This window comes from Mycteria americana, chromosome 7 (assembly GCF_035582795.1).
Source record: "Mycteria americana isolate JAX WOST 10 ecotype Jacksonville Zoo and Gardens chromosome 7, USCA_MyAme_1.0, whole genome shotgun sequence".
Classification (NCBI taxonomy): domain Eukaryota; kingdom Metazoa; phylum Chordata; class Aves; order Ciconiiformes; family Ciconiidae; genus Mycteria; species Mycteria americana.
In genome coordinates this window covers 64998270-65024782 of record NC_134371.1, presented here as the reverse complement: position 1 = coordinate 65024782, position 26513 = coordinate 64998270, and the positions used below count along the sequence as shown (strand labels likewise).

The following is a 26513-nucleotide window of genomic DNA, read 5'->3' as shown; positions in this document are numbered from 1 at the left end:
CGAAGAAAATACCCCCTTCCTCGACGCCTTCCTCATCCTCCTCCCCATCCAGCACTAGCTCAGAGGTCCTGAAGTCTATTAATCACACAGTCCGTAAGCACTACAGGCAAATCGTGTATTAGCCACATGTGCCAGTTCTTTTTTGTCTCCTAAGGAAGTTATTTAACAATTTTTTCTTTTTTTTTTTTTTAAATTAGGTTTAAAAAAAAACAATCTCCCCATATACCCTGTGATATACGTGATCGGGCCCCGATCCCGGTGCAATTACACGCAGAGTTTGTGGGGCTGCGACCCAACTCAATGCGAAACACAAACTTCTGCGCTGGCGTTGGCAGCTGACTTCAGGTGAGGACGCCTTGCAATGCACTTAAAACTGGTTTTTTTCATGGACAGATTCCAAGGCATGTACAGAAGGAAAGCGCTTGATATGGGATGACTCAAGACAATACAAAAATGCTTTACATACAGCAACTTAGATTTCCTCCGTTAAAGCACAGGTTGGCTATATTTAGGTCAAGATAGTGGTCAGGAAATTAAATTCCTCCTTTTTTCTTTTATAGCCTTGCTGGTACATCCTAAACACATCACAACTCGAAGTAATTCTCATGTGAATTTTAAACCCTGTTCTTCCATGTTCCTTCTCAAAATGAAGATCATCATGATAACCGTTCTCATCTGCTGAATTTGAGGGCGAATTGAAATTTCTTAGAAGCCAATTCTGTACCACATAAATTGCATAAAAGGGAGACTGCGGATAGGGATGAAACTGCAGCACTCACTGCAGTTTTGTGCTTTAAGTGGATTTGCATCCCTCTGCATCACGGGCATATATGAACTAATTCCCCAATTCCCCCCCAAGTGCCCTTCCTGCAATAAAAGGCTATTTTTGCACAGTATTTTTTAAAATCCTTCTCTCCGTGCTTTTGCGTATGGAGTCGAGATCTGAGTCAGCACAGGTCCATCAGCTCTGCTGGACGCACGTTAATACACAAGAAAACCTTTGGGCCTGGCTCCTGGCATCTATTTTGGGTTGGGAAAGCTGCTTCTGTTATTCACGTATATATTTTAATTCCCTTCCCTGCCCCTTCGCCACTCCAAGCCCTGGGGGTACCCATGGCCCCGCAGCCGGGGCGTGCCGGGAGCATCTCCAGCGGGAAACTCTACCAGCCAACCCCGGCCTGCAAAAAGGGACCGTGCAATAAGTAAGTTTTAAGGATTTGTTGCTCTCGTCTCTTTTCATCTCCGAGTTTATTAAAGTGCAAATGTCAACCATGGAGACAGCTATCACATGCAGTGCAGTACACCGAGAAACACTTTCCACACCATAAATGGGAGGTAAAAGGCTTCGTTGTGATTATCTAATGCACAGTTACTTGCACAAAGGACAAAACTGAACCTAGGCTCTGTGCCCTTCCGCAACAGCTAGCCCCAGAAAGTCCTAAAGCAATTAATTTGAAAACAAAACCTTCTCCAGTCCATCGGTTGACAAAATAGAAAATGCCAAGAAGGCTGGAGTGTTTATAGAGCTCAGGGTTTTTTTTTCTGAGCTTCATGTTAATGATATGTTTGAAGGGACGCTTACACTCAGAGCGTTTTAAAGTTCAGTATTTTAACAAAAATAAATCATAAATACGTAATATCATAAATCATAAATACTCCTTATAGTACGAATAAGAAATTGCAATGGACTAGCCCGGTTCATCTCTCTCATAGAGCTGAGATTTGTCTGCCCGAAGATGCTGGGCCACAGACACTACAGTTATCCTGGGATTCAGTTTTGCTTTGTGCTCTAAAAGAAAAAAAACACAAATGCATTGAGGTACAAACCACGTGAATATAACATGATACAGAACACATGAACATGCTTTCAGCAACAAGAATAAATATTACCATGTCTACAGTATCTACTTCACAGCTTCGTGAGATGAGGATAAATAAACTAATTCAAAACTTGAAAAAAACCCATAGAGATGAGTCTTACAAATAAACTTTGATTTTTAAATTAAGGCAGCTTCAGCAGGAATTTCAAGGCTTTTGTTGAAAACAGACTTTTCGTAACACCAAAAATGTACTCATGCTTCGCGGCTAGAGCTCTGATTTACCGCCCAGTTCTCCTAATTTTGATGATTAAAACAAGCACAGATCTGTGCACCGAATACATGTAAGACCAGGTGCACTCTCTGCCAAAGTCAGTGTTCGTCAATAGGTGTAATTGTGGGAATTCTGAAAACCAGTCCATCTCTCGGGCATGGGAGTGACGTACCTCTGAATGAATCTCTAACTCCCTGTCCAAGAGGCAGACTGGAAATTCCGAATTACGGGAAGCTGTGCTTTTTTTATAAGTGAACGATGAAAAGGAATATATAAGGGAAGGGCTAGGGAAGCCAAAGGAAAGCCCTAAATGGAAAGCCCATACCAAACTAAGACCTTAAGAAAGGGGACTCCGGTAGCTACATCATGCACCTGAAACAAAAATGGATCCTAAAACTTTCCAGTAAAATACTGCAGGAGCTGGAGCGGGGATTTGTTTGGCTCATCCGAAGGGATGGATGTACGATTCTTCTTCCCCCTCTCCTCTCAGCTAATAAAAGGGTGAAGCCAAATAATCGCACAACAAATGGGACTTCAAGTATTTAGAAACACGGCCTGCATGTCTCACCGGTGGGATTCTGTATAAACGGGGGGATTTGTGCACCTTGTGAAATAAAGCTGTGACTTCCAGCAGTCCTAAAGTATGTCGAAGGCACGATTTCATGTCCTGCGCGTAGGTCTCTCTTCCTTCTATACGGGTGCACACCAGACGACTGATGATAAAGAGCAGTAAAATGAAAAGGAGTAGACAGAATGGTTATTTTGTTCGAACTTCATCTATTGCAATACGAATGGCATTATAATCACACAAAAAAATGGATATACAACAGATACTAACCAGTTGCTTCATTTTTCACAACACTGCCCATACCCCTGTGCTTCTACACACCCTATGAAATGCTAAATCGGACACACGTGCTGAAGATGCATTTCTGACCCGTTAAGAGAAAAAAAATCCTGCTGCCTTCACCTGCTCAGCTCTGACTCCTGAAAAATAAAACTGCCCCAAACCCCGCTGGCACCAGGGCTTCGGGCGGGGGGGGGGGAGGGCAGGATGCTCGCGGCTCCTGACGCTACCTCTCCTCCCTTCCCCGGACGAGGCCGCACTGGGTCCGACGGGGACCGCGAAGCTACCCCCGGGCTTTACCTAGAAGAGGGTGTAAAAATATCATCCCTTTTCTCCAGGTCCTCTCGCATGCCCGGATGAGCGTGTGCGATGGCAGGCTCCCAGGGCACGCGCCTGTCCCGCTGGGCAAATGTAACTGAGGCCAATGACAAGGATGCTACCTACATTTTTATATATATATATATATATGTATGCATATATAATACACACATATATATATTTTTTTTCCAACTAGTGTAGTACAAGCTATTTCTGAATTAACTCATCCAGGAGCTGGAGGTTAATGCTGGAGCCTAACCGAACTCGATCCTTTGCGTTCTGCCTCTCCCCCTCGGGCTGAAGCAAAGTTTGGGCGAGTCTGTGGCTTGCAAAGCACAGCCGTCCAGTGGCTTCTGAAGAATTGCACTTAGAGTAATTCAAGTTTCTGTAGTTCAAATACGTCTACCCTGCTTTTCCTGATGCTCCTGCATGTACCAGCGTAACTCAAAACCGGACCACAGTGTAACAGTGTAAAAGTTAAACTTTTCCTCTGGAAAATGTAACTGGAGGTCAGCAGCTTCTTTGCAGCCGGGAACCAGAAAACAGCCTCTTTGAAGGTAAAATGAATAAAAAAAAAAAGAAGTGAAACTTCTCAAAATATTTCAAAACGCGGCGTGGATTTGGGTAAAGCTGTAATGGACAGTTTAATCCGACGCGTTCATCGAGGAGGTACTTCCATCAGTCCTACTCGCTCCACTGCCTCTGCTGACATCGAGCAGGAAAGTTGCTTCGTCTCTTTGTTTCTCTCCGTATGGAAAACTGAGCCACTCTTATTGCCTTATTGCAGGACCGGTTTTGCAGATCCATATAGGAGTTAATGTTTGCACGGGTCTGAGAAGATGCCAAGTGCCACAACAGCTTATCCTACCACCTAGAAATCCCACCCGCCTCCAGGAAGCAAATATTTCCTCCCAAGGGCATTTGCTGCCTTTTAATAATATTAGTTCTGCTGGGTAGGAAATCCCAGAGGACAAGTGTCACGTTAAGGCAAGACATCTGTACGTCTACATACTTCCGAACCGCAGATTATATCTAATGCCCCAGCCCGCTATCAACTGGGCTACGGGTGTTTCCAGGACAAGCGACTTGGCGAGGTGCTCAGTTGTGAGTGATGATTTAAACAGCTTTTACATTTCAAATGCATTTCACGGCGGGGGCATGGCCACTCCTAACTGTTTGCTGAATGGAAATTAACGTCCGTCCCTACGGCCGCTCAGCCGCCCTCTCCTGCTCCCTTATCTCCAGCACCCAAAACCGTTTAAGGGCTGTTTGCTCAGCGTTTGCTCGTGACTCAGCGCTGATCCGAAAGCTGCTGAAGAGCTGGGTGCCGCTCAGCTTTGGCTCTGGGGTGGGTTTTTTTTGCATGCAGGAGTCTGGATTCTCCGTCCTCGCCAGGTATGACCCGCTCACACCACAGCACTGGAGACGCGCATCACCCCGTAGCCACCAGGCACAGTACCAAAGCCATCCTCCACCCCAGAGTATTTATTTAATAATGATAATATAATAAAAAGCTCATTACAAAACCTAGGAGTACTACAAATATTTCCAGTGTTTCTTTTAAAAACAAAATTGTTCTGCTGCTGGGTTTATAATCCAACCACTGCTGCGTTGGATTTAGCGTACGAGAACTTAACAGCAAAACTGATTTTTTTTTTGGAAGCTTTCTACTTTGTGCGAATTCTGGAAAAATTGGAGCTGTAAAGTCACGTTAGGGAGAATCCAAGCATAATCTGTAACAAAAGTAAGGCAATTTTGTGTTTTTAAAAAAAAAGGGACTTCAAGCTGAAAACGTCCACTTAACTGCCAGTAGATGGCAAAAATATCCCGTATTTGTCTTCATTACCTAAAATGATTAGTACAAAAGGCTTAACGTGTCATTCTCTCCCTTGCTTCTCATAGAAACTTGCCGAAAGTATAAATTAAAGTGCAACTGTACAAAAAAACATAGCAAAAACCCTCGATGGGTCATAAGAAGCTATCAAAAAGACGGATTAAATTTCTTTTAAAGTTGAATGACCACATACCTGGGACCAGCAACATTGCTCAAGTTCTCCTTTGCTTTGTTTCTTAAAACAAAACAATAAAAAAACCCAAAAACAAAAAAACCACCCAGGAATTTTTTGGCAAAGTTTTCATAAAGCATTTGTTCCTTGACTGATTAGACTATTATGTTCCTTTGCAATCAAGTAAATGGATTAAATACCATAGAGAAGCCAAGCGGATGCCAACGCTGCCCATTAGATTAAGCCTATGGAATCAAAAATAATAATCCTTTTAAACAAAAAAGTCACACGTGCATTAGAGTTTACCCTTGAATAACAAGAATTTAACCTTAAAAATCCCCGCAGTTTGTCTTAAAAAATAAAATCCTATCCTTCAGATAGCCAGTAGTAAAGAAAGAGCAAAACTCTGAATTCAGATATCCCTGCCTTATCAGCGGAGCGGGAAGGGCACAGGCTGGTGAGCAGCAGCGGGACGGGAGAGCCCTTCGGCATGAAAAGCGAGTCTCCGGCAGCGCGAAGCCGCGAGCGGGGAAGGCAGGGAAGGCAAGTTTGGCAGCGATTTTCGGGTGCTGCCAACGGGCGAAGGCTTCCTATGGGAAAGGTGCGAGGTAAAGGCTTCGGAGCCGCGCGACGCTGTCGGCTCTCGCCCGGCAGTGATGTTCCCCGCCCTGGGGTGAAGCGCGGGCGAAGCGCCGGGTTTTCGGGTGGCTCGTCGGCATCCAGCCCTCCGTCGGTGGCTCAACCAAATCCTGCTTGGGATTCGGCCCCTGGAGCTGGCGGCGAGGCAGGGGAGGGTGAGTGGGCTGGAGGGGGCGATGATTAAGGGCTGGAAAAAAGGCAAGCAGCCTTCACCTTTGGACGTGGTGAGCAGGTCAGTGCCGTCCGGGGCTCTCAGGAGGAGGAAATAAAGCATCTGATGGGACGCTCCTCTGCAAAGACTTGACACGTGGAGGCTCTCCCACGGCCCTTTTGCAACAGGACCTTTGCACATCCCACCTTGCCTCCCCATCTTTAGCAGGGGAAAAAAAACCAGAGGGGAGGCATATTGCACTAGTGCAGAAGCATCTAAGCAGCTGCTAGTTTTAGGAGGGAAGTGTTACCAGAGGCCAGCAGCCTCGCCAGCACCCGGGTGCGAACGCCGCGGAGCTACTTCATTACCCCTCCGCTCCATTTCACGTAGCTCCTGGTCGAGCCCTCTGACCTGGCTCAGCCCATCCCGCCCCTGCTCCGCACAGCCAAGGGGATACAACGTCAACCTCACCGTACACTACCTACACCGCAGAAAGCTTGGCCATGGCTCCGTTAACTCAGGATGAACCGGGGGGGAGGCGTTTTCCAAAAACTCAGCGATACATTTGCTACTTTACAGCCATGCCAACATTTCCCATTCGGTTCACTAGGAAAAAAAGGGTATTGGATACATTTCACCACGGTATAATGAGTGAAATAAAGTTATTCTTCATTTCCTCAGTGCCTTGTTAGAGGGGAGCATGTTTCGGGTCTGGAATTGGCTCTGTGTCGCAGGCTATGGAGTGGTGAGGGGCGGAGGAGGAGGAGGAGGAGGAGGAACGAAGCAGAAGAAACAAGGAACGGAGAAGTCGGACCAGATCCTCACAGTGCAATACCGTGTGCTGAGGGACCGGTGCCTCAGTGCCGCCCATCAGCGAGCCAGGGCCATGATCAGGCTGGCGCACATCTCGAAGAAGTCCATGGTGTGGCTCCCCAGGCGCGGCGTCACCGAGGGGATGCTGCCGACGAAGGAGCCGCTCAGAGAGCCCATCAGCGACTGGCACTCGGTGGCCGCGGCGGCATCGATGCTCAGCCTCGGCCGGTGCAAGCCGGCAGCGGAGCAGGAGCGCTGCGGTGTGGACGAGCCGGACCTCTGCTCCATCACGTCGTCTTGAATATAAAAAAAAAAAAAAGGAAAAAGAAAAAGTGGCATTAGTTTGGCATCTGTGATGCACGTTTGGTAAGGAACTAGTAACAGAAGTGGAGACAAATGGATCAAAAGGGCTTTCGCTCACTTGAAACAGCTGCGTAAGCCTTTCAAAATACAAAGAATGATTTTTAAATTTTTTTTAAACTTCCAAACTTGCCGTTTTATGTGTTTTACATCTCGTGTTGCACCATTTCCTGCTTACCATCAATGCTTTTGAAGTCCAAGAGATAGCTGCGGTTGTCAACCTGGTAGAGCTGCAGGCTCATCTTCACGTAATTGCCCGTCACTGGGTTCTTGCGGCGCACTCTGAGATGGTAGGAGTTCACCACCTGCAACGGCAAACTTGCTTTCAGGAGCAAGATTCAAGGTAGCAAGAAGAGCATTTCTTTCCTTATTTTTTTCTAAATACTAGCAAGACATCTTCTGAGAAAAACAGTTTCTAAAAAAAACAATGCCTGCAAAATGAAGCAAACAGCTTCATATCCTATTTCCTCCTATCTTTACAAATGCTTCTTAGGGCTCCGATTCAGCAGCTGCTGGCAGATGAAGCTGCCGTGACCCGTCTGCCAGGCACCAAACTGATGTTTGCTCCTCCTTCACCCGCAGCAATGGCCGTATGAGCCAAGAAGTCCACTCCTGGACCCGCGTACGAGGACCGTGCCCGTGAAACCAGGGCAGGCTGGGCAGCTGGGGAGAGTAACCTCTCCCATCGGCACAGCTAAATTCAGCGGTGGTGAATCAGCCTCGAGCCGTGTATTTTCTCTTGCTGCTTCCCACTCCACAATCTGCCGCATCTCATTTGCAATGAGATCTTTTCTCTGTGCTATATTTATGAAGCAATTGCACGGATGGGAAAGCTATTTTGATGAAGAGTCACATCTGAAGTTATTCTTAGGGTGGGAAAGACTATTGTGAAACCTCCTCATACAAAATAAGCTTCGCTGCCTACGTGAAGACGTTGGGCTGACTTGGTTTGTGAAGCTGTACCAGAAATACATCAGGTTTGTGCGCTCTCTGTAAAACGATGCAGCTAACAAATGCCTGGCTGGTGTAGGCATATGCATCTGGAGACAGTCCATCTCCTGGCTGGTGCAGTGAAATCAGGTTTCTGGGCGCTACTTGGCTTTAAATACGTAATATTATCAAAAATAAGGAGGAGATAGGAGGCTTTGAAGAGGCGGCACGGTGATGTTCACGCTGTACAACACTTGGGACCTGGAGTGAGGAAGGTATCTCCTCCGGTGATGAAGATCTGGGCTGAAATTCTCCTCACCTTGCTCCTCATGCTAGCATGAGGCTGCTGCAAAAAGCCATGAATCAGGAGAGCTCACGTCAGCGACTGCACCGAGATTTAGGGAATCAGGCTCAGCAGAAAATATTACGGGCTAACTTAGGGATTTATTAATCGGACTTGGAAAAAGATTGTGACTAAACGTTGTGTAGCTCTGAAGAAACACCTGAAGAGAGTACTGTCAACTAAAATGTCATCTGGGTTTAAATCGAGCTTCCAGAAGCTGAGCCCTAAACCGGGGAAGCAGTTAAGTGTCTGAAAGCACACCTGGTCCACGAGCACCGCTCCGTCTCCATCAAGGACAATGCCACCGTATCCATGGTACAAACTCTTGCCCCCAGTGCCCCCCCGCCCCTCACCTGTGCATCTTTTATGAAGATGCGTATCGTGCCATTTCAGCACGCACAACCGCTACGGCCCAAGCAGAAATAACGAGAGTTACTTTGCTCAGGAGCACTCGAGAGGACCTCGCAAGGAAATCAGCCAGTAAAATTAAAAATGTGACCGGCTCCTCTTATCCCTGCAGCTAAATGAGGCAGAATCATCTTTTCAGTCAGAGGCTTAGGGCATTCAGAAAGAAAACTCTTATTTCATGCCATAAATGAACACCACACATATTGAACCACAGCTAGCATCTTAGTCCAGCGTGTTTGTATTGATGACAAATAACAGGGATGTTATCACAAATAACATTGATGACAAATAACAGGGATGATCACAAGGGGTGGGCATTTATTTGGAAACAGGTGAGGCTGTAACCATACTTATTATGAGAAAAAGACCCTTGAAAACCACCACGAAGCACCAGCACTCCCTACCTTCCACTCGAAGTCCAGCTGTTTCATAGCCCGGTACACCTCGGCCATAATGTCATAGGGTTTGCTCTGGCTGCGGATTCCCAGGTGCCACTTGGCCTTTTTGACAGTCAGGGGTTTTGGCTTTGTGGTGTTGAGGGCATCCAAAGGACATCGCGCTTTGGGGCTGTCCGCTATCAAGGGTGGCATCCGCTCGGGGTGTGGCTTCACCCCGGGAGGGATGTGCATGGTGCTGTCGTCCATGAAGGAGCCGGTGGGGGGGCTGGAGGCGAGGTAGAACTCGCTGGCTTGGTTCATGATCCTCCGGTTGTCGATGACCAGGTGGTAAGCCACCGCCAGCTGGTCCTGAGGGTCACCGCTGTACAGGCTGTTCATCACCTCCGACTCCGTGCATTCAAACTTTTCACAAACTTCCCGAACCGCGTCGTCGTCGATGACGGTGGCGTCGTAAGAAGGGTCCTCTGGGAACAGGTAACTGGGCAGCTCCTCCTTAAACCACTCGTGTTCCCTGGGGAAAGGCAGAGAGGAGCTGCCGTGAGCTCTGTGCAAGGCAAGCTGGGGCAACCACTGCCACCAGTCCCTCGCCTGGTCTAGCTAAGACTAATCCTCAGCTGCAGATTGGGGAGCTCGACCCAGCCCTGCACGGTCCCCCCGGTACTGCAACGGCGATGACATTTTGCAAGCATGGCTGCTTGCTCCCTTGGCTTTGAAGTAAGACCTCGGCCCTTAGGAGATGCTCACGCTTTTTGATTACTATGGGTCTGATAGAGATACAGAGCCTCAGAGCTATCCAGGTACCTAATTCCCACTGATTTACAATCAAGTCAATGATAATTAAGTGGCTAAATGCCATAGAGAGCCTGGTCTATAGGTTCTACATAGCAACTGTAATCTCGTTACATGTGCTGCTGCTCTAACATGTAATTAAATCCTCTGCTCTTAAGGAATTAAGAAATAAAAAGGCATTTTACTTGGTTTTACTTGAAGGGTAAAATTAAGGCCACCCATTGCAAATGCATTAAAATCCTGAGAACTCCTGAAAGCCCCAGTAACATTTATTTACATATATGCTTAGCACACCAGCTAGATGTAATAATTACTATAAATTTCATAAAATGCGTTCCGGGCTCCAGTTTTACAAAACGTTTCTAAAATCACTCAGATGGTGAGAATTTTGAAGTCCTCCTACCAGCCATGAACTGTTAATGATCTCTGAAGGCACAAATATCTGCTTAAGAGCCCAATTGTTCCCTTACCTTGAATTTCCGCAGAGATACATGCAGATAAAAGGTTCACGGGCACTGCACTCATTGACTAGACAAGGAAACCACGCTGCTCACATAAACCATTTGCTCACATTTTAAACGATATCTGATATTTGCGGATTAAGTTAGTAATTCTTGTGTTTCTCTTCCTTATTGGATAGACGCTAAGTACAAAGATTACCCTCTTATTCTGAATTGGTACCCAGAGGGAGGTGGTCTTGAAATAAAGTAATGAAAAATGGCTGGTGGATATTAGCTTCTTTGGATTATTGCATGATATAGCTGGTTTTGCTAAGCACTATTAAGAGATTTTGGGGGGTATTTTACAATGCAGTAAAATAGCATTTTATATATATATATACATAATACATATAAAATCATCAGCCTGTTCATCATCACCCACTGCCAGCCGGCAGCACCCACCTCTCCATCAGCACAGAAGGGTGCAGGAGTGTTCCTGGAATCACCTGGGACAAAATCCAGCCGGATTAGCTGACTACGCCTGTAAACCCCCCTGCCCACCTGCCAGCAGGTGACCCCCAGGACAGCCACCATCCTCTGCCACCGATACGCCGGAGCCCCCCCGAACACCGCCAGCCCACCCCATCCCACCTGGGCTGACCTGATGTCCTTGATGGTTGCTCGCTTGAGGGGGTCAACCTGCAGCATGTGCATGAGGAGAGTGGCAACGTAGCGGTTGAGGTATTCGGGGATGTAAAACACACCTCCCCGGATCTTCTTGAAGAGGGTGGGGACGTGCTCGTCGTCGAAAGGCAGAGTGCCGCAGAGAAGGGCGTAGAGGATAACGCCGCAGCTCCAGATGTCCACCTCCGGCCCAGCGTACAGCCTGCGCGAAGGCAAGGGCAGGAGAAAGGTGTCACCCCCGGTCCTCCTCTGCTTAGCTAGGGTGCAGGTCCCGCTGGGCCAGCCGGGGACCCACTGCCAGCTCCGCCGGGGCCGGAGCTGCAGCCCACCCCAGGGCTGCTCACACGGATGCCGCCAACCAAACCTGCCTAAGCCAAAATCACTCAGGGGCGAAGGGAAACGACGTGGCAGAGCTGGCGCTGGCTGCCCACGCTCCTCTGGACGGCCGCGTTCATGCCTGCCTCCGCCAGACCCTCCGAAGAGCCGAACCCCACGTTTCCGCGAGCTCTGCCAGGCGGTTTGCTCCTTTGCCCCAAGGGCTCAGCCAGCAATTTCTGTTCATTCAGGGAGGCAGATTAAACAGCAGCAGATACTATGTCTCCTGAGTGTTTATTTTCGGTTGAAGTTTGTGTGCTGGTATGCAAGCGCTCCCGCTTCCGACAAGCTGCTAACGTGCTCCCTGGCATCACCAAGTCGGGACACCCCAAATATACGAGTTTTCCTGCCGCCTGCTTGCTCGATGTGTTTATCTCTTTTTGCTACAACCGATGCTCTCTCAGAGATTTTGGGAGGCAGCGCTTACCCTCGGGCTGTAAAATCCTACCAAAATGCAGAGGTTGAAATGGAAATACAGAAGTCTCTGCATGAAACCTCATCATCCCGCACTTGCGCCTCCTGAAAGGCACCGCCGCAGACACACCGGTGTACAAAAAGCACCAGTGATGCACGCGGCCGTTCTCTGAACACCACCCAGACACCGGCTCTGCTTGTCCGAGGGTAAAACTTTCCCTGCTGAGGCCAGGGACAGCAGCAAAGTCCTTTTGGAAACGGGGACAATTAGCTAGATGCCCTCTTGGTCCTGCCTCCATGCCCGATTCCAACAGATAGGAAGCCTGATTTGTTTTCACAGAATCACAGAACCGTATAGGTTGGAAAAGACCTTTAAGATCATCGAGTCCAACTGTAAACCTAACACTGCCAAGTCCACGACTAAACCATGTCCCTAAGCACCTCATCCAAACGTCTTTTCAATACCTCCAGGGATGGCGACTCAACCCCTTCCCTGGGCAGCCTGTTCCAGTGCTTGACAACCCTTTCAGTGAAGAAAAATTTCCTAATATCCAGTCTAAACCTCCCCTGGTGCAACTTGAGCCAACTCTTCTCCCAGGTAGCAAGTGACAGGACAAGAGGAAATGGCCTCAAGTTGTGCCAGGGGAGGTTTAGACTGGATATTAGGAAATTTTACTTCACGGAAAGGGTTATCAAGCATTGGAACAGGCTGCCCAGGGAAGGGGTTGAGTCACCATCCCTGGAGGTATTTAAAAGCCCTTTGGATAAGGTGCTTAGGGACATGGTGTAGTGGTGGTCTTGGCAGTGTTAGGTTTACGGTTGGACTCGATGATCTTAAAGGTCTTTTCCAACCTATATGATTCTGTGATTCTGTGATTCTGTGATTCTGTGTTACCTGGGAGAAGAGACTGACCCCACCTCCCTACAACCTCCTTTCAGGGAGTTGTGGAGAGCGATAAGGTCTCCCCTCAGCCTCCTTTTCTCCAGGCTGAACAACCCCAGCTCCCTCAGCCGCTCCCCATCAGCCTTGTGCTCCAGACCGTAGACTTCTGCTCTAGACCCTAACCACGTTTTGCTGATAACCACACTGCCTGACCACCTGATCGGACTCGGAAGCCCAAATGAGATGCACTTTTATGACTCGGAAACCTGAGCTGTCACACTCGGCTGCTTTTGTGCTCTACCCAGCAAAGGCAGCAGGAGCCGGGAACCAGCTCTGCCGGCCCCGCACGCCCACCGGCAAGGCATTCACCCCGCTGCAGGGACAGCGGATCCTGCTTCTCCCCCTCAAACGCAGCTCTTGGACACCCCTATAGCTCTGAGAAGAGGGCGGCTGGGCTTATAATTCAGGGGTATAAAAACCAAGGATCACTGATGCTGTAAGCAGTACTGATGCGGGAGGGCTGCAGCAGCAGCCGGTGAAAAAGTGCAATGTGTAGGTTTGGTTTGGTTTTTCTTTCTTACTTTTCTTGTTAATAAACCGTATTGCCTGTATCCTTCGAACACTCAGGCTCTGCATGCTGGGACTGCAGGGACCTGTTAGTCTGCCATGTGCCTGGTCTCCTATATGAACTGAAAAAAATGTACTTCTGGCCTTTATTGAAAAGGCTGTGTAAATAATATTTTTTTGGAATCACGGCAGAGTTTCTGGCTTCGTCTCCCTCTTGACAATGAGGATTTACTTGCTTTCGCACGTAGAGCTGTAGTCACAACAGGGTTTTTGGATGCTGGTCTAATTCCTAGGATACGCTGCCAACACTTGCACTGGTGTAAACAGGGATAAAATAATCATAATCACAGCTAAGACTCTTTGAACAAAATGTTGTATTTAAAAGCTGCAGTTATAGGCAACAATACGCTGGATTAGGAAAACTAATGCTCAGGCAAAGGGTGATTCAAAAATACGGGGCAGATAATGCGGAGATGGGCAGTTTGAAGGACCATACAGAGGACTGAAAATTTGAAAATCTGTATTTGCAATCCTTGTTATGCTATTATAGAGAGAGTTGGGGAAATAAGTACATTCTAGGTAACTTAGGTTCTTGACAGTAAAATAAAGGAGGTAACGCTTTTGTATCGACATGGCAAAGTCCAATTCAACCTTGCAGAGTGCGTTCACCATGCCACGTGTTGTACAGACGTTGCACGCTGAGAGATGCAACCACACTGGAGGTTTGTCAATTCGATTCATCAATTCAAAACAAAGTTATGACGGTTGAACCTACTGTCACGAAAAAAACCCTAGTTTAAGGAACCAGAAGACAAGTATTTTCAATACAAGAGTCCAACAGCGCAGGGAAGTGATTAAAGATCTTCCCGATTCTTCTGTTAGTGAATGGTTTTCCTTATTAACACTGCGTTATATTATATTGTAGGTGGGCAGGAGAGAGAGGGGTGGCCTGGAAAAGCCCTTCCATCTGAAACCTCAGTATTTGCATCCAAAGAATAATTTTCACCCTCTTTAATTAGCAATATAAACAGTCAACATCTGCTATTAAGAATTCCTCCAAGGTAAACATCTTTAGCAAAACATGGTTTGCTATTACAGCTATTGACAAATGCAATATCCAAGAAAACTTCCAGATTTTTGCCAGTAGATTCACCCAAACATAAAATACAGGCTGGAAGGATTCAGCTGCTTTTACTAGATGTGCAAAGCTGTTTCCAATCCCAAGAACAAATTTAAAGACCATGTGCTTACATAGGCTCTGATTAGAAGTGGAATGTCCTACCTTCCAGAGATGACTTCAGGGGCTGCATAATTTGGGGAACCACAGCTGGTGCGTAGAAATTCGCCATCTGACATCATGTTGGACAAGCCTAAAAACAAGATGTTTACTGCATATTGATGTTTGAGGTGAAGGTCCAGCCATAGAGGACTCCGTGTCGCACAGAGAAGAGGCACAGCAAACAGAGGGGGAAACTTGGAGGGTAACTGTTGACATAATTCAGACAGACTCCTTTGAGCTGATTTGCAAATTATTATTATTATTATTATTATTATTGTTATTGTTATTATTATTGTTATTATTGTTATTATTGTTATTATTGTTATTATTGTTATTATTGTTATTTTCACTTCCAATCAAGGAATATTCACTCCAGGCTAATTTTGCTTCTCTAAGTTGCAAATCCCAGAGCACAGAGGAAAAGAGACAATTCATCCCAGAGCACTTACTTTATATGGGAATTGTGTGGGTTGTGAAATTAGTAAATCTTCAAAAGGATTTACCACTGCTAGAAAGGGACTCACCGGGACTGAGCTGATAGCCTAGCTATTTCAATGGATTTCAATCGGTAATGCCACTCAAAGACTCCTGTTACTGCTCATTTGTAAAATGAGCACGTGGCCAAACATATGGAGAACACACATGAAAATAAACATATGCAGGCAGCTCACCCTGGAGTCAACTGCACTGACTCGGTCTTAAACATAAATTAGCTAAATCTTTATATTAGGTGATTATACTAAAACATGGCGAAGATTTGCGAATTACTTTGCCGCTCCATTCTTAACGCCAGTACAGAAGCAGCCTGCAGTAAGTAATCCCCGCTTTTGCAAAAAAGGCCGGTGTTTATAACCGTGGGCTTTTCAGGTAGAGCAACTGGTAGTGGTTGGGAAAACAGGCTCTGGGTTTTGCAAGGCGTGCTACACGGACACGCTCCAGCAAGCGCCTCGGAGCTGGCTGCATTTCTGGAATGCTGCTGGGGTCACATACCAAAATCGGCTATCTTTGCATTCATGTGTGCGTCCAGCAGCACGTTCTCTGGTTTCAGGTCTCGGTGGACAACCATGTGTCTGTGGCAGTAATCCACCGCAGAGAGAATCTGCTGGAAAAGGCGTCGAGCTTCTGCCTCTTCAACCTACGGACGCAAGGGGAAATAGTCCTGAAGGTTGGTCTGCGTGCAGAGCTGGCAAGGGAAGGTTTGACTTAGCAAGGAGCCAAAATGTTCCAAGGTGCAGAGAGAAAATCACGGCGTGCTTGTGACCAGAAGCAGCAAATAAAGCAGATTTCCCCTCTTGCATTTTACAATGTGCTAGTGTTTGCAAATGATATAGCGCAGAGATGAAATCAGAAACCTAAATTTAGCTGAGCTACCAAGAAGAACTTCTTGGTGGCACCTATGAGGCAATGGCTTGCTGTCGCAACAGGACCAGTTCTGCTATACAGCACAGGCAGACCGAGGCTGGACAAAACACCGCAGAGGACGCTGCAGGGAGCAATTCCTCACAGACAGATGGCTTTGGAAAAAAAAGCCAAAGGTGGAATATTGTGATGATTTTCATTAGCCATATAGCTATCTTAGAGAAATTATATTTAAAACGATGAGGAGACTGATTATTTTTACTGACGACTGCCTAAAGACTCTCTTCCTGAAAAATTTCGTTTCGGAATGCAAAAGTTCAGAAAAGATCCAAATTAGTCACTGAAAAGGTCCAGATGGGTAAAATGTGCTGGAAATCAGAACTGTACGTAGAAAAGTAAATGGAGTCAGCTCCATCGAGCAGCGCACCAGCCTAAACCAATTTATTGTAAATGTATTGATTTTTGTAGTACAGAGAGGAAAGGTATGATGGGCTGATCCTTCACCTGAAGCCTTATCCTGGGTGTCTGTCCTGGTTTCAGCTGAGATAGAGTTCATTTTCTTTATAGTGGCTGGTATGGGGCTATGGGTATGGGCACTTCAGCCCATTTTTATCTCCTTGCCCTGCGATTGCTCCCTGCCTACGAGGATGTCCACAGGGCAGACACCAGTGATTTTCTTTGTAACCATAATATCACATTTCATGGGCTCGACCTACGCCTCAGGTGATTTATACCCAGCAGGATTACTGGCATTTGAAAACGTTCAGATAAGCCACATCCTTAAAAAGTCTTCAAAAAACCTGACGTGGAGCCAAGGGGGAGGCGAGTGACCGGGACGGAGACCACACCGAGTGCTCTTCCCCTCCGGTGCCCTGCACACACGTAAATCTGCTGCTGAACCGTGGGGGTTTTGACAGGCAACCCATAGCTAAAAATTACAAAAATATGCTAGTTTTCCAAATATTTGCACTAAGCAACACGTTACCTTGGATATTTTGGTTTGCGTTATCGAAATACATCAGAGAACGTTGCAAAAAATCGCGCACAACTTTTGTGCGAGCCGGGTACGAGACACTCCAGATGGGATTGCTGTGAAGCAACTTCTATTTTGGGCCTTAACCTTAACTGCGTTCCCTTTAGCAGTCGTTTTGCTTCTAAACACCATCCTCTTCCCACACAAGTGTTTGTGCTGACACGGTACTGGCACTTACACGTCCGTGCTTACAGATGTAATCAAATAATTCACCGCCAGATACGTATTCCATGACCATGAAGAAGTCCGTTGGCGTGCTGATGACCTGGTACCTTCAAAAACACAAGCAGATTTAGAAAAAAAATAATTAAGAAGAACAGGGAAAGGCTTTTAAACAGATTATTAGTTTCACGTCAACCCTTAAAATAAGCATTTGTTTGGATCCTGCACTTATAATTGCTTTCCACTACTGAAAAGCCATCTCTTATTTCAAATATAATCTTTCACTTGTCTATGAAAGGATCTCTTTTACAGACCTATGGTTTTCCTTCAAGCTTTTAAATAATCTTCTCAAATCTGTGCCAGACAATCCTATCACATTTAGGACTGTCCTGACTTCCAAATTTCCCTTTTTGCCTAAGATCTGCAACAACAGCTTTAGAAATGAAGGCTTCGTTAGCTGGGGGCAGGGAAGGGATATATTTGGTTTCCCTCATATCGAGAATAAAGAAGATAAAGAAGACTTCTAGACACTAGAGGGAGCTTCTTTTGGAAAGGTATGGAAACAAAGACAAGCAGCCCAACAGAGGACAGCTATTTTTCAAATATTAAATCCCTCTATATTCTAGAATGGGGGAAAAAAAAGAATATCACCCTTGACTTGCAAATTTGTTCTCCATTTTCATTCAAAATGATCCCCAAGCGCTGCAAACACATCTCAGTGTCCCAGCTGGTACAAACTGCCCGTGATCAGCTGAGGTCAACGCAGCTACAGGAATTCCTAGCAACACCAGCTGAGACCTCCCTCTGTTTTATTTCAGGCATATTGCTGTTTGCTTTTTTTTTTTTTTTTTACAGCTGAATTTCTGTGGGTTGTAATTTGAAACAAACAGATTTCAAACAATTTTCAGAGATCAGCAAGTGAACGGGTGATAGTCCCAGAAAAATCGATAGGATCAGCTTCCATTTTTCTGAAGTGCTTTGGACTTAGACATCTAAGTTACTGTTAACTGTCCCACTGTTTCTTTTATATATATGTAAAAAGCTACTGAAAGAGGAGGTTTATGTACCGCGGTCTCCTCCTCACCTCTTTTCTTTATCATTGTATTTCATGATTGCAGTATGTACCACAGAACACTGACATTGTTAAACTGGGCTGAATTTTTAGGCTTTAATAGTTTGACAAGTGTATGAACAGGACTTAACTTGCAGGATGCACAGCTGAGGACTCTTGCTGGCTTTTTCATGAAATAATATCAATCTGTTCTCCAATAAATCCATGGAACTGTGAAGTTACTCTAAAGTCAACAGTTGCTGCATGGTTAGTTATTTAACTGTAGAGAGAATTTGTTTTCCCTTGCCTCTAAGTCCCAGGTATTTGCTATATCTCATGCCAGTTTTAAGGCTGACCTAAATGTCAACTTATCCTTGCAGTTACTATTCAACAGCTTTCTTTTATAGAAATGCCAAAGATATTATCGAGTGCCTCATTAATGTGGACTGGCTGCACAAACTGGGGATTGAGAAGGAATCCCAGAGGCTGGAGCGCAGGTGCTGATTTACAACTTAAATTCAGGTTCATCAGACTGGCAACTTTGAAAACTTATGTCTGAATAATAAATTTTTAAAAAAATGTTCCTTTAAGCTCTGGATAATCAGGCCATTAAAACGTAAATCCTATTGACTTCAGGCCAAGGCTTCACTCTACGAGCCTGACCGTGCTGCAATTCCTCAGGCACAATTCTCAGCAGCTTCAAGCCTGGAGGTATCAAGACAAAAAAAGGGTCATCGCAAAAACTAATAGCATCCCAATGCAGGAAAGCTCAGACCCTCTCTACGCACCTCTCTAATGGCCTCTGCATGGGAGAGAGGACAGCTTGGACAGGTTTAGCCGAGCAAAACTTGACACAGGGACACCAGTCTGGTGGCTGTTACAACAACCCAGACTCCCAATGGAAGAAACATCTTCCATCCTTTCGCAAAACGTCAGCCGTGTCCCCCTGCAAGTTAGTGGGAGACTCTCGAAAAGCAGCGTTTGGCTCTAACGTGCAAAAACTTGACCACGTACCTAACATTTTCTGCTACTCCAAGCCATCTCCTGAAACCCTTTCCACTGTGTATGTGAAGTCTTTGCAGACGGAAGAGTAAGCTGAACACGTGGCAGAAAGGGTACTTACAGTTTGATAATATGAGGGTGCCGGAAGAGTTTAAGGTTTTGAATTTCTCGTTTGATCTTCCCAACCACATCCAGGCTCCGTATTTTCTGTCTGTTGAGTATTTTTACGGCTACTTTGTGCCCCGTCAGCTGGTGTTCGCCAACTGTTAGAAAGAGAGCATTGCAGAGTCACTAAACAGCGTAGCACCATTCGCAGAAGCAATTTAGGACACGGTAATTTATAAGCAAAAAGCAACTCTTGACGGGAACAACACAAAAGATGGGGGGAATATTTTAAAGTTGGTTTTTGTCTCTTCACTTTATTATTTTCCCAGTGGAGTCGTGGAAGACAGAAGAGAGGGGGCTTATCTGCAAAAACCACTCAAGTAAATAAAAGAGTGAGTTACTGGAGGAGGTCATACTCAAAGCAAATTTGCAAGGATTTATAGCATGTAAAAGCCAGATCAATCAGAAACAGAGATATTTCAATGGCAGCGGAGAATCTCCACTGTAACACACTAGTTGAGTAAATCCCTAATAAACCCGGTCTTAAAGCTAGATCATCACACTTCTAAAAAAAAGGATATAGGGATTTTCCCTGCCCAAAACAGGACTGCGGGATTTGCATTACTAAAATTAATTTCTATTTATACTTTCTCAAGCATGCTTCTTGGTTTGATGACCAGCTGCAGGAACACTGCTGTACTGCAAGAGCAAATTCTGGTTTTAGAAAAGGTACAAACTTCAATATGGGTTTTTATAATATGCACGTGGTGCACCGAGATGCTGACGCTTATCTCCTGTGTACAGGGACAAACAGTAACCACAGACTGGGAGCAGCATCACTGTCACTGGGGGAATTGCACTAACTTAACAATAATGTGAACTGATTCAGCATTTGATCCATTTGTTATCAATAACGAGACTATACGAAAAATAAAAAGCTCCTAGGAAGCACGATTTATATTGAAGTTAACAGCAGAAACTGCTTGAAAACTGTCAGTTGGATGTTTATATCTAAAAGGCTTCTCCAGCCATGAGCTGCCCTTTCTCGGTATTTTCTAATGTGATATTAAAAACGGTGACATACGGATGGTTTTCTAAAGACTGCACAGAAAACCCGCTTACAGTAAATATTTGTGCTAATTATGAACGTTACCCTTCCAGTAATAACATCGAGCGCAAGGAGTTAATAATTACGAGCAAACCTTGTTATTACATTATTAGACTCTGTAATTTTGGAGGCTTTAATGAGCCGATCAGAAGCAAACGGCGTAAGCATATGGCATGAGAAGGGCAGGGCGGCAGCGCCGGCTCCGCTCGGGGCAGGCGAGGTCACTATTATTAGCCACCAGATAAGACCGGCCGGAGATTCTTTCCTCAGTAAGAGCATCCTAAAAATAAAACACTTCACTGCCCTTGAAAATTAAAGCACCGCTTTGCATGTCCATTTTATTCCTCGCAATACTTAAAACTACTAGATGAAATGAAAATAAACGAAGCTTTGCAGTATATTCAGGGATTAGCTGAGGGCTGGAAGAGGCAGATAATTCCTCTTGTGCCGTGCAAGGAGAGTGCTGTAAATAGTCCGAGGAGGCATTTTGCCTGGTGCATCCTTAGGGAGAGGAGAGCAGGGCAGCATTGGGTCTGCCCCGTGCTGGGGAGGCTTTGCTGGAGCAAGACTCTGCAAAGCAAGGGGTGCAAAAGCGTGCTCGAGCTTTACTGGGGCTTGCGAGGGGGCCGGGGTACAGCCTCTTCGCTCACTGCAAGAAATTGTCCCCAAGTTGTGCCAACAGTAGCCTTATAAAGGGCGCCCGTCTCTCTTTGCCAAGGTCGTCGTGGTATATGCACGGCACATGTTACAGCGAGGAGGCTGAGGAAGGAGCGACAGAGGGGTGCAAGACAGCTTCGGCAGACGTCTTTGAGATCAAGTCTTCTACCAGCAGCATTTGATTTGGTCAACTACAGCACCGTGATACCTCTGCTCTCTTTCCTGGGAGCACAAGAAGCTGTACTTTGAAAGCTGCCCTTGATTCATTCGGCTCCATTAAAGAATTATAACGCACTAAGCCATTAGTTGGGAAACTGAGGAACAGCAAAGCAAAGAGGTTTATCACTGAACTAGGAAGAAAACTCTGATTTCTGCCATCCTTTGTTTCAAGACAACCCTTTCTGGCCTTATCCCAGTATATGCTTTGAAAAATGTTTATTATACACGTGGGAAAAAAAAAAAATGGCCATGCCTGGAATGAATAATTATTGTTTTTAATACCATTCTCAAATAGTTCATCTCCTTTCCATCCATGACAAACAATGTATAACTCTGCAAAGGTTTGCTAGCTCCAACACATTAATAATTAAAAATAAACAGTCTATTTTGTAATCCATCTTTTGCTTACAGTAAGCATTAGATACAGAGATACTATTGTTTCAGTCCCCAGTGGCTTGTTAAGCCTACTCGAACGCCTTGAGAGACAGAGACAGAGAGAGAACATCATTTGCTCTGTGGTGGGAGACTTTTAAGCCTTTCAGGTCTCTCCGGCTGCAGCCTGTAGACACAGGAATTTTGGCATGGGGCAGGAAGGACAACCTTCCCTCTGCTCACGGACTCGCTGTCTCTGACCCCGTGTGCTGGAGCGCGTTGGTGGGATGGTCCAGCCCCAGGATGAGGAGCAGTGGCAGGTCCCATGCCTCCCACGGGCATGGAAGGGGATGCTCGTGCAGCTCGTCTCTAATGGGTTTGTCCTCTCCTCGCCCCAAGGACGGGCAACGGTGGTCTCGGGTGGTGGTGGGGAAGCTTCTCCTTCCCTCTCACTACCTCCCCGGATTAAAAGCCCAGGGGGAGGAGGGAAGGCTGAGCAGCAGTATCAGAAAGGGGATTTGGGCATATGCCTCGTTTTTCAGCGACAAGGCCCAGGTAAGCTCCACCGCAGCTCAAAACCAGCAGCCAGGGCTCCGTTAGGGTGAGCAGGGGAGATGGATTCGACACGGAGATGAGGCGCAACACTGTGCCACAAAAAAACCCCAGCCATAAGGGTTAGGCAGTAACGCTGACCCCAAACTGCAAAAAATGGCACCGAACGGGACACGGTGTGAGCGTCCTTAGCTGCTACCCCATCTGCTTGCATGTGTGACTGCCTGGGCATGAGAACGCTTCAGCACCAGGTGCTATTAAGGAAAGAAGGGAAGACATATAAAAGAATTAGTTTCTGAAAGAGGACCCTTCTAATTTAGTTATTTTTGTAAGAGAAAAAATGAGGACGAATAGTGTTTATCCTACCACAAGCCGAAATAATCATTAAAACCCCTTGACAGCATGGTTTTTGACAGCAGGTACCAACGAAGCCTACCTCTGGGTGCGTGTTTGATGCAGCTCAGGTAGCACAAGCAGTTAACATTTTTGCAAATGCTTCAGGGGAATGTAAAAGTTTACAGAGGGGCGAGAAAAATCCTTTCCTATCAGCTGTGCCGGCCCTTATCTTAGCCCAAAGTTAAAAATGAAATCCATCCAAAGCATATATTTAGCAACGCTGTATTAGTTCTGCCCCAGTGCCACTTGCATGACGTTATATCATCCTTTCTTTCCCTTTCCTTCATCTGTTCAGTGTCCTTTAGTTTATCTTCCCTCCAACGCAAGGTTTGTCCTTCAGCGGCAATGCTACAGTGCCTGGGAAAACGGGATCTGACCCCGACTCGAGCCCATGGATGTGCCATCATAACCAACGTAAACATAACCCAAGCACTGCCGGTCCTTGAGGGACCACAAATTGATCACCTTGGTGGCCAACAAGCGTCGGGTAAGAAACCACCAAGTGGCCACCGGGGACCTCGTGTGTGGCACCACATGGAAAAATATTTGTGTTACTCCGCTGGATTTTGATTTAAGCTCGGCAAGCTGCAACCACCATGAACCTCGTTGTGCGAGGGCTGTGGTCACGGGAGAGCACTTTGGGGACCCGCAGGTGGGATGTGCCCAGGACAAACACAGCAGCAATTTGTCTAATCTGTTCTTACCAACCACCAGCGGAAGAGGTGCCACCTCCTTCCTTCATTGCTTCACTAAACTCAAAATCCAAGATCATGTCCACAGTTCTATTTTCTGCAAATTAATCTTATCTTTGGCCTGGAGGACAGGGAAAATAACTATTACTAGCTCTCCCTGTCTTCGGCATAATTCTGTGTAGTAACGTTGACCCTTGGCCTGAGACCTCCTATCCATCCACCACATTCACATCCACCACGTTAACTCCTGCCACCTTCCTCTCTTGTAAAAAAAATGCTGCATTTTAATCAGCATTTCCAGCTGGAATTTCAGTATTATCACCAAAATCTTCCTCTCATCTGCCAACCTACTTGCTCCCCTCCATGCCTTTGTACAGTCTTTCTATAAGCAAGATCAAGGAACTGAATGGGCTTAAAACTAACCATCTCTTGCAGCGTCTAGCTAGTTTTTAGGTGGATCAGTTCACTGATGACCCAGGCAGTGCTGAGCCAGAATGAACAGCCCAGGAGGGTGGCAGGGACTTTTTCTGTCGTATCTCTGGTTTCTGACAGCTCAAAGTGACTATTCAGATCTAGCCACAAATCCAAGCTCCGGTTAGTACCCCATCATCGCTAAATCCTTCCCTTCCGTTGCCATTTTTTTATTTCCTTAATAATTGTAATCCTTAAAATTTGTAATTTACGATTTCTTCGAGGAGTAAGGCAGGAAAAAGTGCCTCTTACAAAGCCTTGTGAAGGCAGAGTTTGAAGAAAACACATCAGCAGCAAGAAATGTCACTGATGGCAGCGGCCTTCTTAGTGAAAAAGCAGTTATTATACAAAACATATTCAAAGCTTGAACCAATCAGGCCAAAATCTCTTCACTTTTCTCATGTTTCTTGCAAATAGGGTGAATACGGGCTTTTCTAAAGCTCATTTGGTTAAAATACTAAAATTCTGTCTAAACAGGAGATCTCGTTTCTTCATCTCAGTTTCCAACCTCAAGTCCAACTTTCACCTGTCAACAGTAAGCAAAATATTAAGGAAAAAAACATATAAAGGGTACTACTTACCCATAAAGGATTTTGAGCTAGGAAATCTCTTTTATGTTATTTTAAATGTTTATTGAAAACTGTCAGTTTTTACCAAAGTCGGCTCATAGGCGGGGTGGGGGGTGTTTGTGCTAGCTACTCCTGAATGGTAGTTAAGGAAAAAAGGCTATTGTTGGCAGGCTTAATGTGGTCCACAAGAAAAAAAATTGCCTTTGGAGCATGTTTTGAGGTCTGCTGGTATATGTGAGTGATTTAAATGGTCCTTACTGTTAGAAGTATTTATTCCGATAATTCTTTAGTCAGTAAATTTGTGGTTTGAGATTAAACACAGCAATATATTTTTAGGGGCCTGATTAATGGTCACAGGTGGATTTAGCTCCAGTGGTTGCGGTGGTTTCTTTCCCCTGCTGTCAGTTTTGGTTTATTTTAAAACTCCAGTCGCCGAGTGTGGGCACATCACCCCTTCGACCGGCCACAGCACTGCGGGTAGCCTCCCGCGGGGCAGGGGGACACCGAGCGGGGCAGGAGCTAAAGCCATTCCCAACCAGGAATCACAGCTCTCCACTTTGCTTAGACAATACATTTTGTTGGTGGGTTTTGCTTTTTGTGGGTTTGGTTTTTGTTTTTTTTTTTTGCTATCTTGATTCAAAGATAAAATTTGCATGTAATGGCAGAATTGACAGGAAAAAGAAATAAAAATACTTGGAAATCTTACAGTCAGGTAAAGCAAAGCCGGTGCCTTGAAAAGGCGAGTTGACGACGCCGGCATGAATGACAGAGGAATATCCCTGTGCATAGCTCAAGGCTGACCCGACCCCTCCATCCCTGCCTGCTGCAGGTCCCAGCCCGGCCGGAGCCGCTTCCCAGGCGGCCAGGACGGCTGCTCTGCTCCCCGGGGCGACGTGCAGAGAGGCGGCGGCAGAAACCCCTTTGCCTCCCGGTAACTCCCGCTACGAAGCGCTCGCCCTCCCTTTGGAAGGGAGGAGGCAGCAGGGACCGTAGCCTCGGCACACCGGGGGAAGGATGCCCGGTTTGCTCTCCAGCCTTCCCACCACCTTCCTCCTAGTTCGGGAGGAAAGTTTTGGTGGGTCCTGCTGGCAGCACCGGCGCCGGGGGCTGCGGCGGGCACCGGCAGCGCGCCGCCCCGCTACCCAAGGGCGGGGGCTGCATCTCCCACCAGCTACCAGCTGCCCGCGGCCGCCCTCCGCCCGTCCCCGACCCCCGCCCCGGGAAGCGGCCGCCTCCCGCCCCGCGCCCCCCCGGGCAGGCGCCGGCGGAGCAGCGCCGGGCTCCGCCGGCCCGGCCCGGCCCGGCCCGGCCCCGCCCGCCCCCCGCGGCGCCCCGCCGGCCCCCGCCGCCCCCCGGGGATGCTGCGCGGCCGCGCCGCGGCGGGAGAGCCGCCGAGGGGAGGCGATGCCCGGCGCGGAGGCCCGCGTTAGCGGGGCGGGGGGAGAGGCGGCGGGGGGGGGGCGCAGCCCGGCGGGCCCGGCCCCCTCCCCGCGGCCGCGGTACTCAGCTCTTGACTTTGCCGAAGGTGCCGACCCCCAGCGTGTCTCCCAGCACGTAGTGGCCGATCTTCACCCGCCCGTCGTGCTTCTGCTTCTCGGCCATGTTCGCCCCCCGCCGACGGACCACAATGCACAGGGCCGGCCCGGCGCGGCGGCGGCGGCGGCGGCGGCGGCGGCAGCGGCAGCGGCGGCGGCGGCGGCGGCGGCAGCGGCGGGGCGTGCGCGGCGGGGAGCGCCGGGCCGGGCCGGGCCGGGCTGGGTGCGCGGGAGGCGGCCTGCGCGGCCGGGGAGGGGCGCGGATGCCGGGTGGGGAGGGGGGGGGGGGGCGGGGGCGAGCTCCGTGGGGTGCAGCTGCCCGGGGTGACGCTCCTCTGGGGCGGCATCGGACGGGGGGTGACACCCTCCTCGGCGCGTGCCCTTCTGCTGGTGCACCCTGCGTGCTTTGACCGCTCCTTGGTGTGCAACCGGCTTGGGGTGCACCTGCCTGGGAGTGACACCCTCCTTGGGTGACACCGTCTTCGGGGTACACCC

The 26513-nt window shown here is 47.4% G+C and overlaps 1 protein-coding gene across 1 annotated transcript; it reads right to left on the bottom strand.

Annotated features, from left to right (window-relative positions):
- Positions 1–1229: 1229 nt before the first annotated feature.
- On the bottom strand, positions 1230–26130 carry PRKAA2 (protein kinase AMP-activated catalytic subunit alpha 2). The gene is made up of 9 exons (XM_075508836.1): positions 25992–26130; positions 19464–19605; positions 17306–17399; positions 15726–15870; positions 14739–14826; positions 11195–11419; positions 9311–9815; positions 7404–7530; positions 1230–7161 (listed from the first exon to the last, which is right to left on the bottom strand). Exons 1-9 carry the CDS (start codon positions 26083–26085, stop codon positions 6923–6925), a joined length of 1659 nt encoding a protein of 552 aa, XP_075364951.1. The 5' UTR covers positions 26086–26130; the 3' UTR covers positions 1230–6922.
- Positions 26131–26513: the final 383 nt, after the last annotated feature.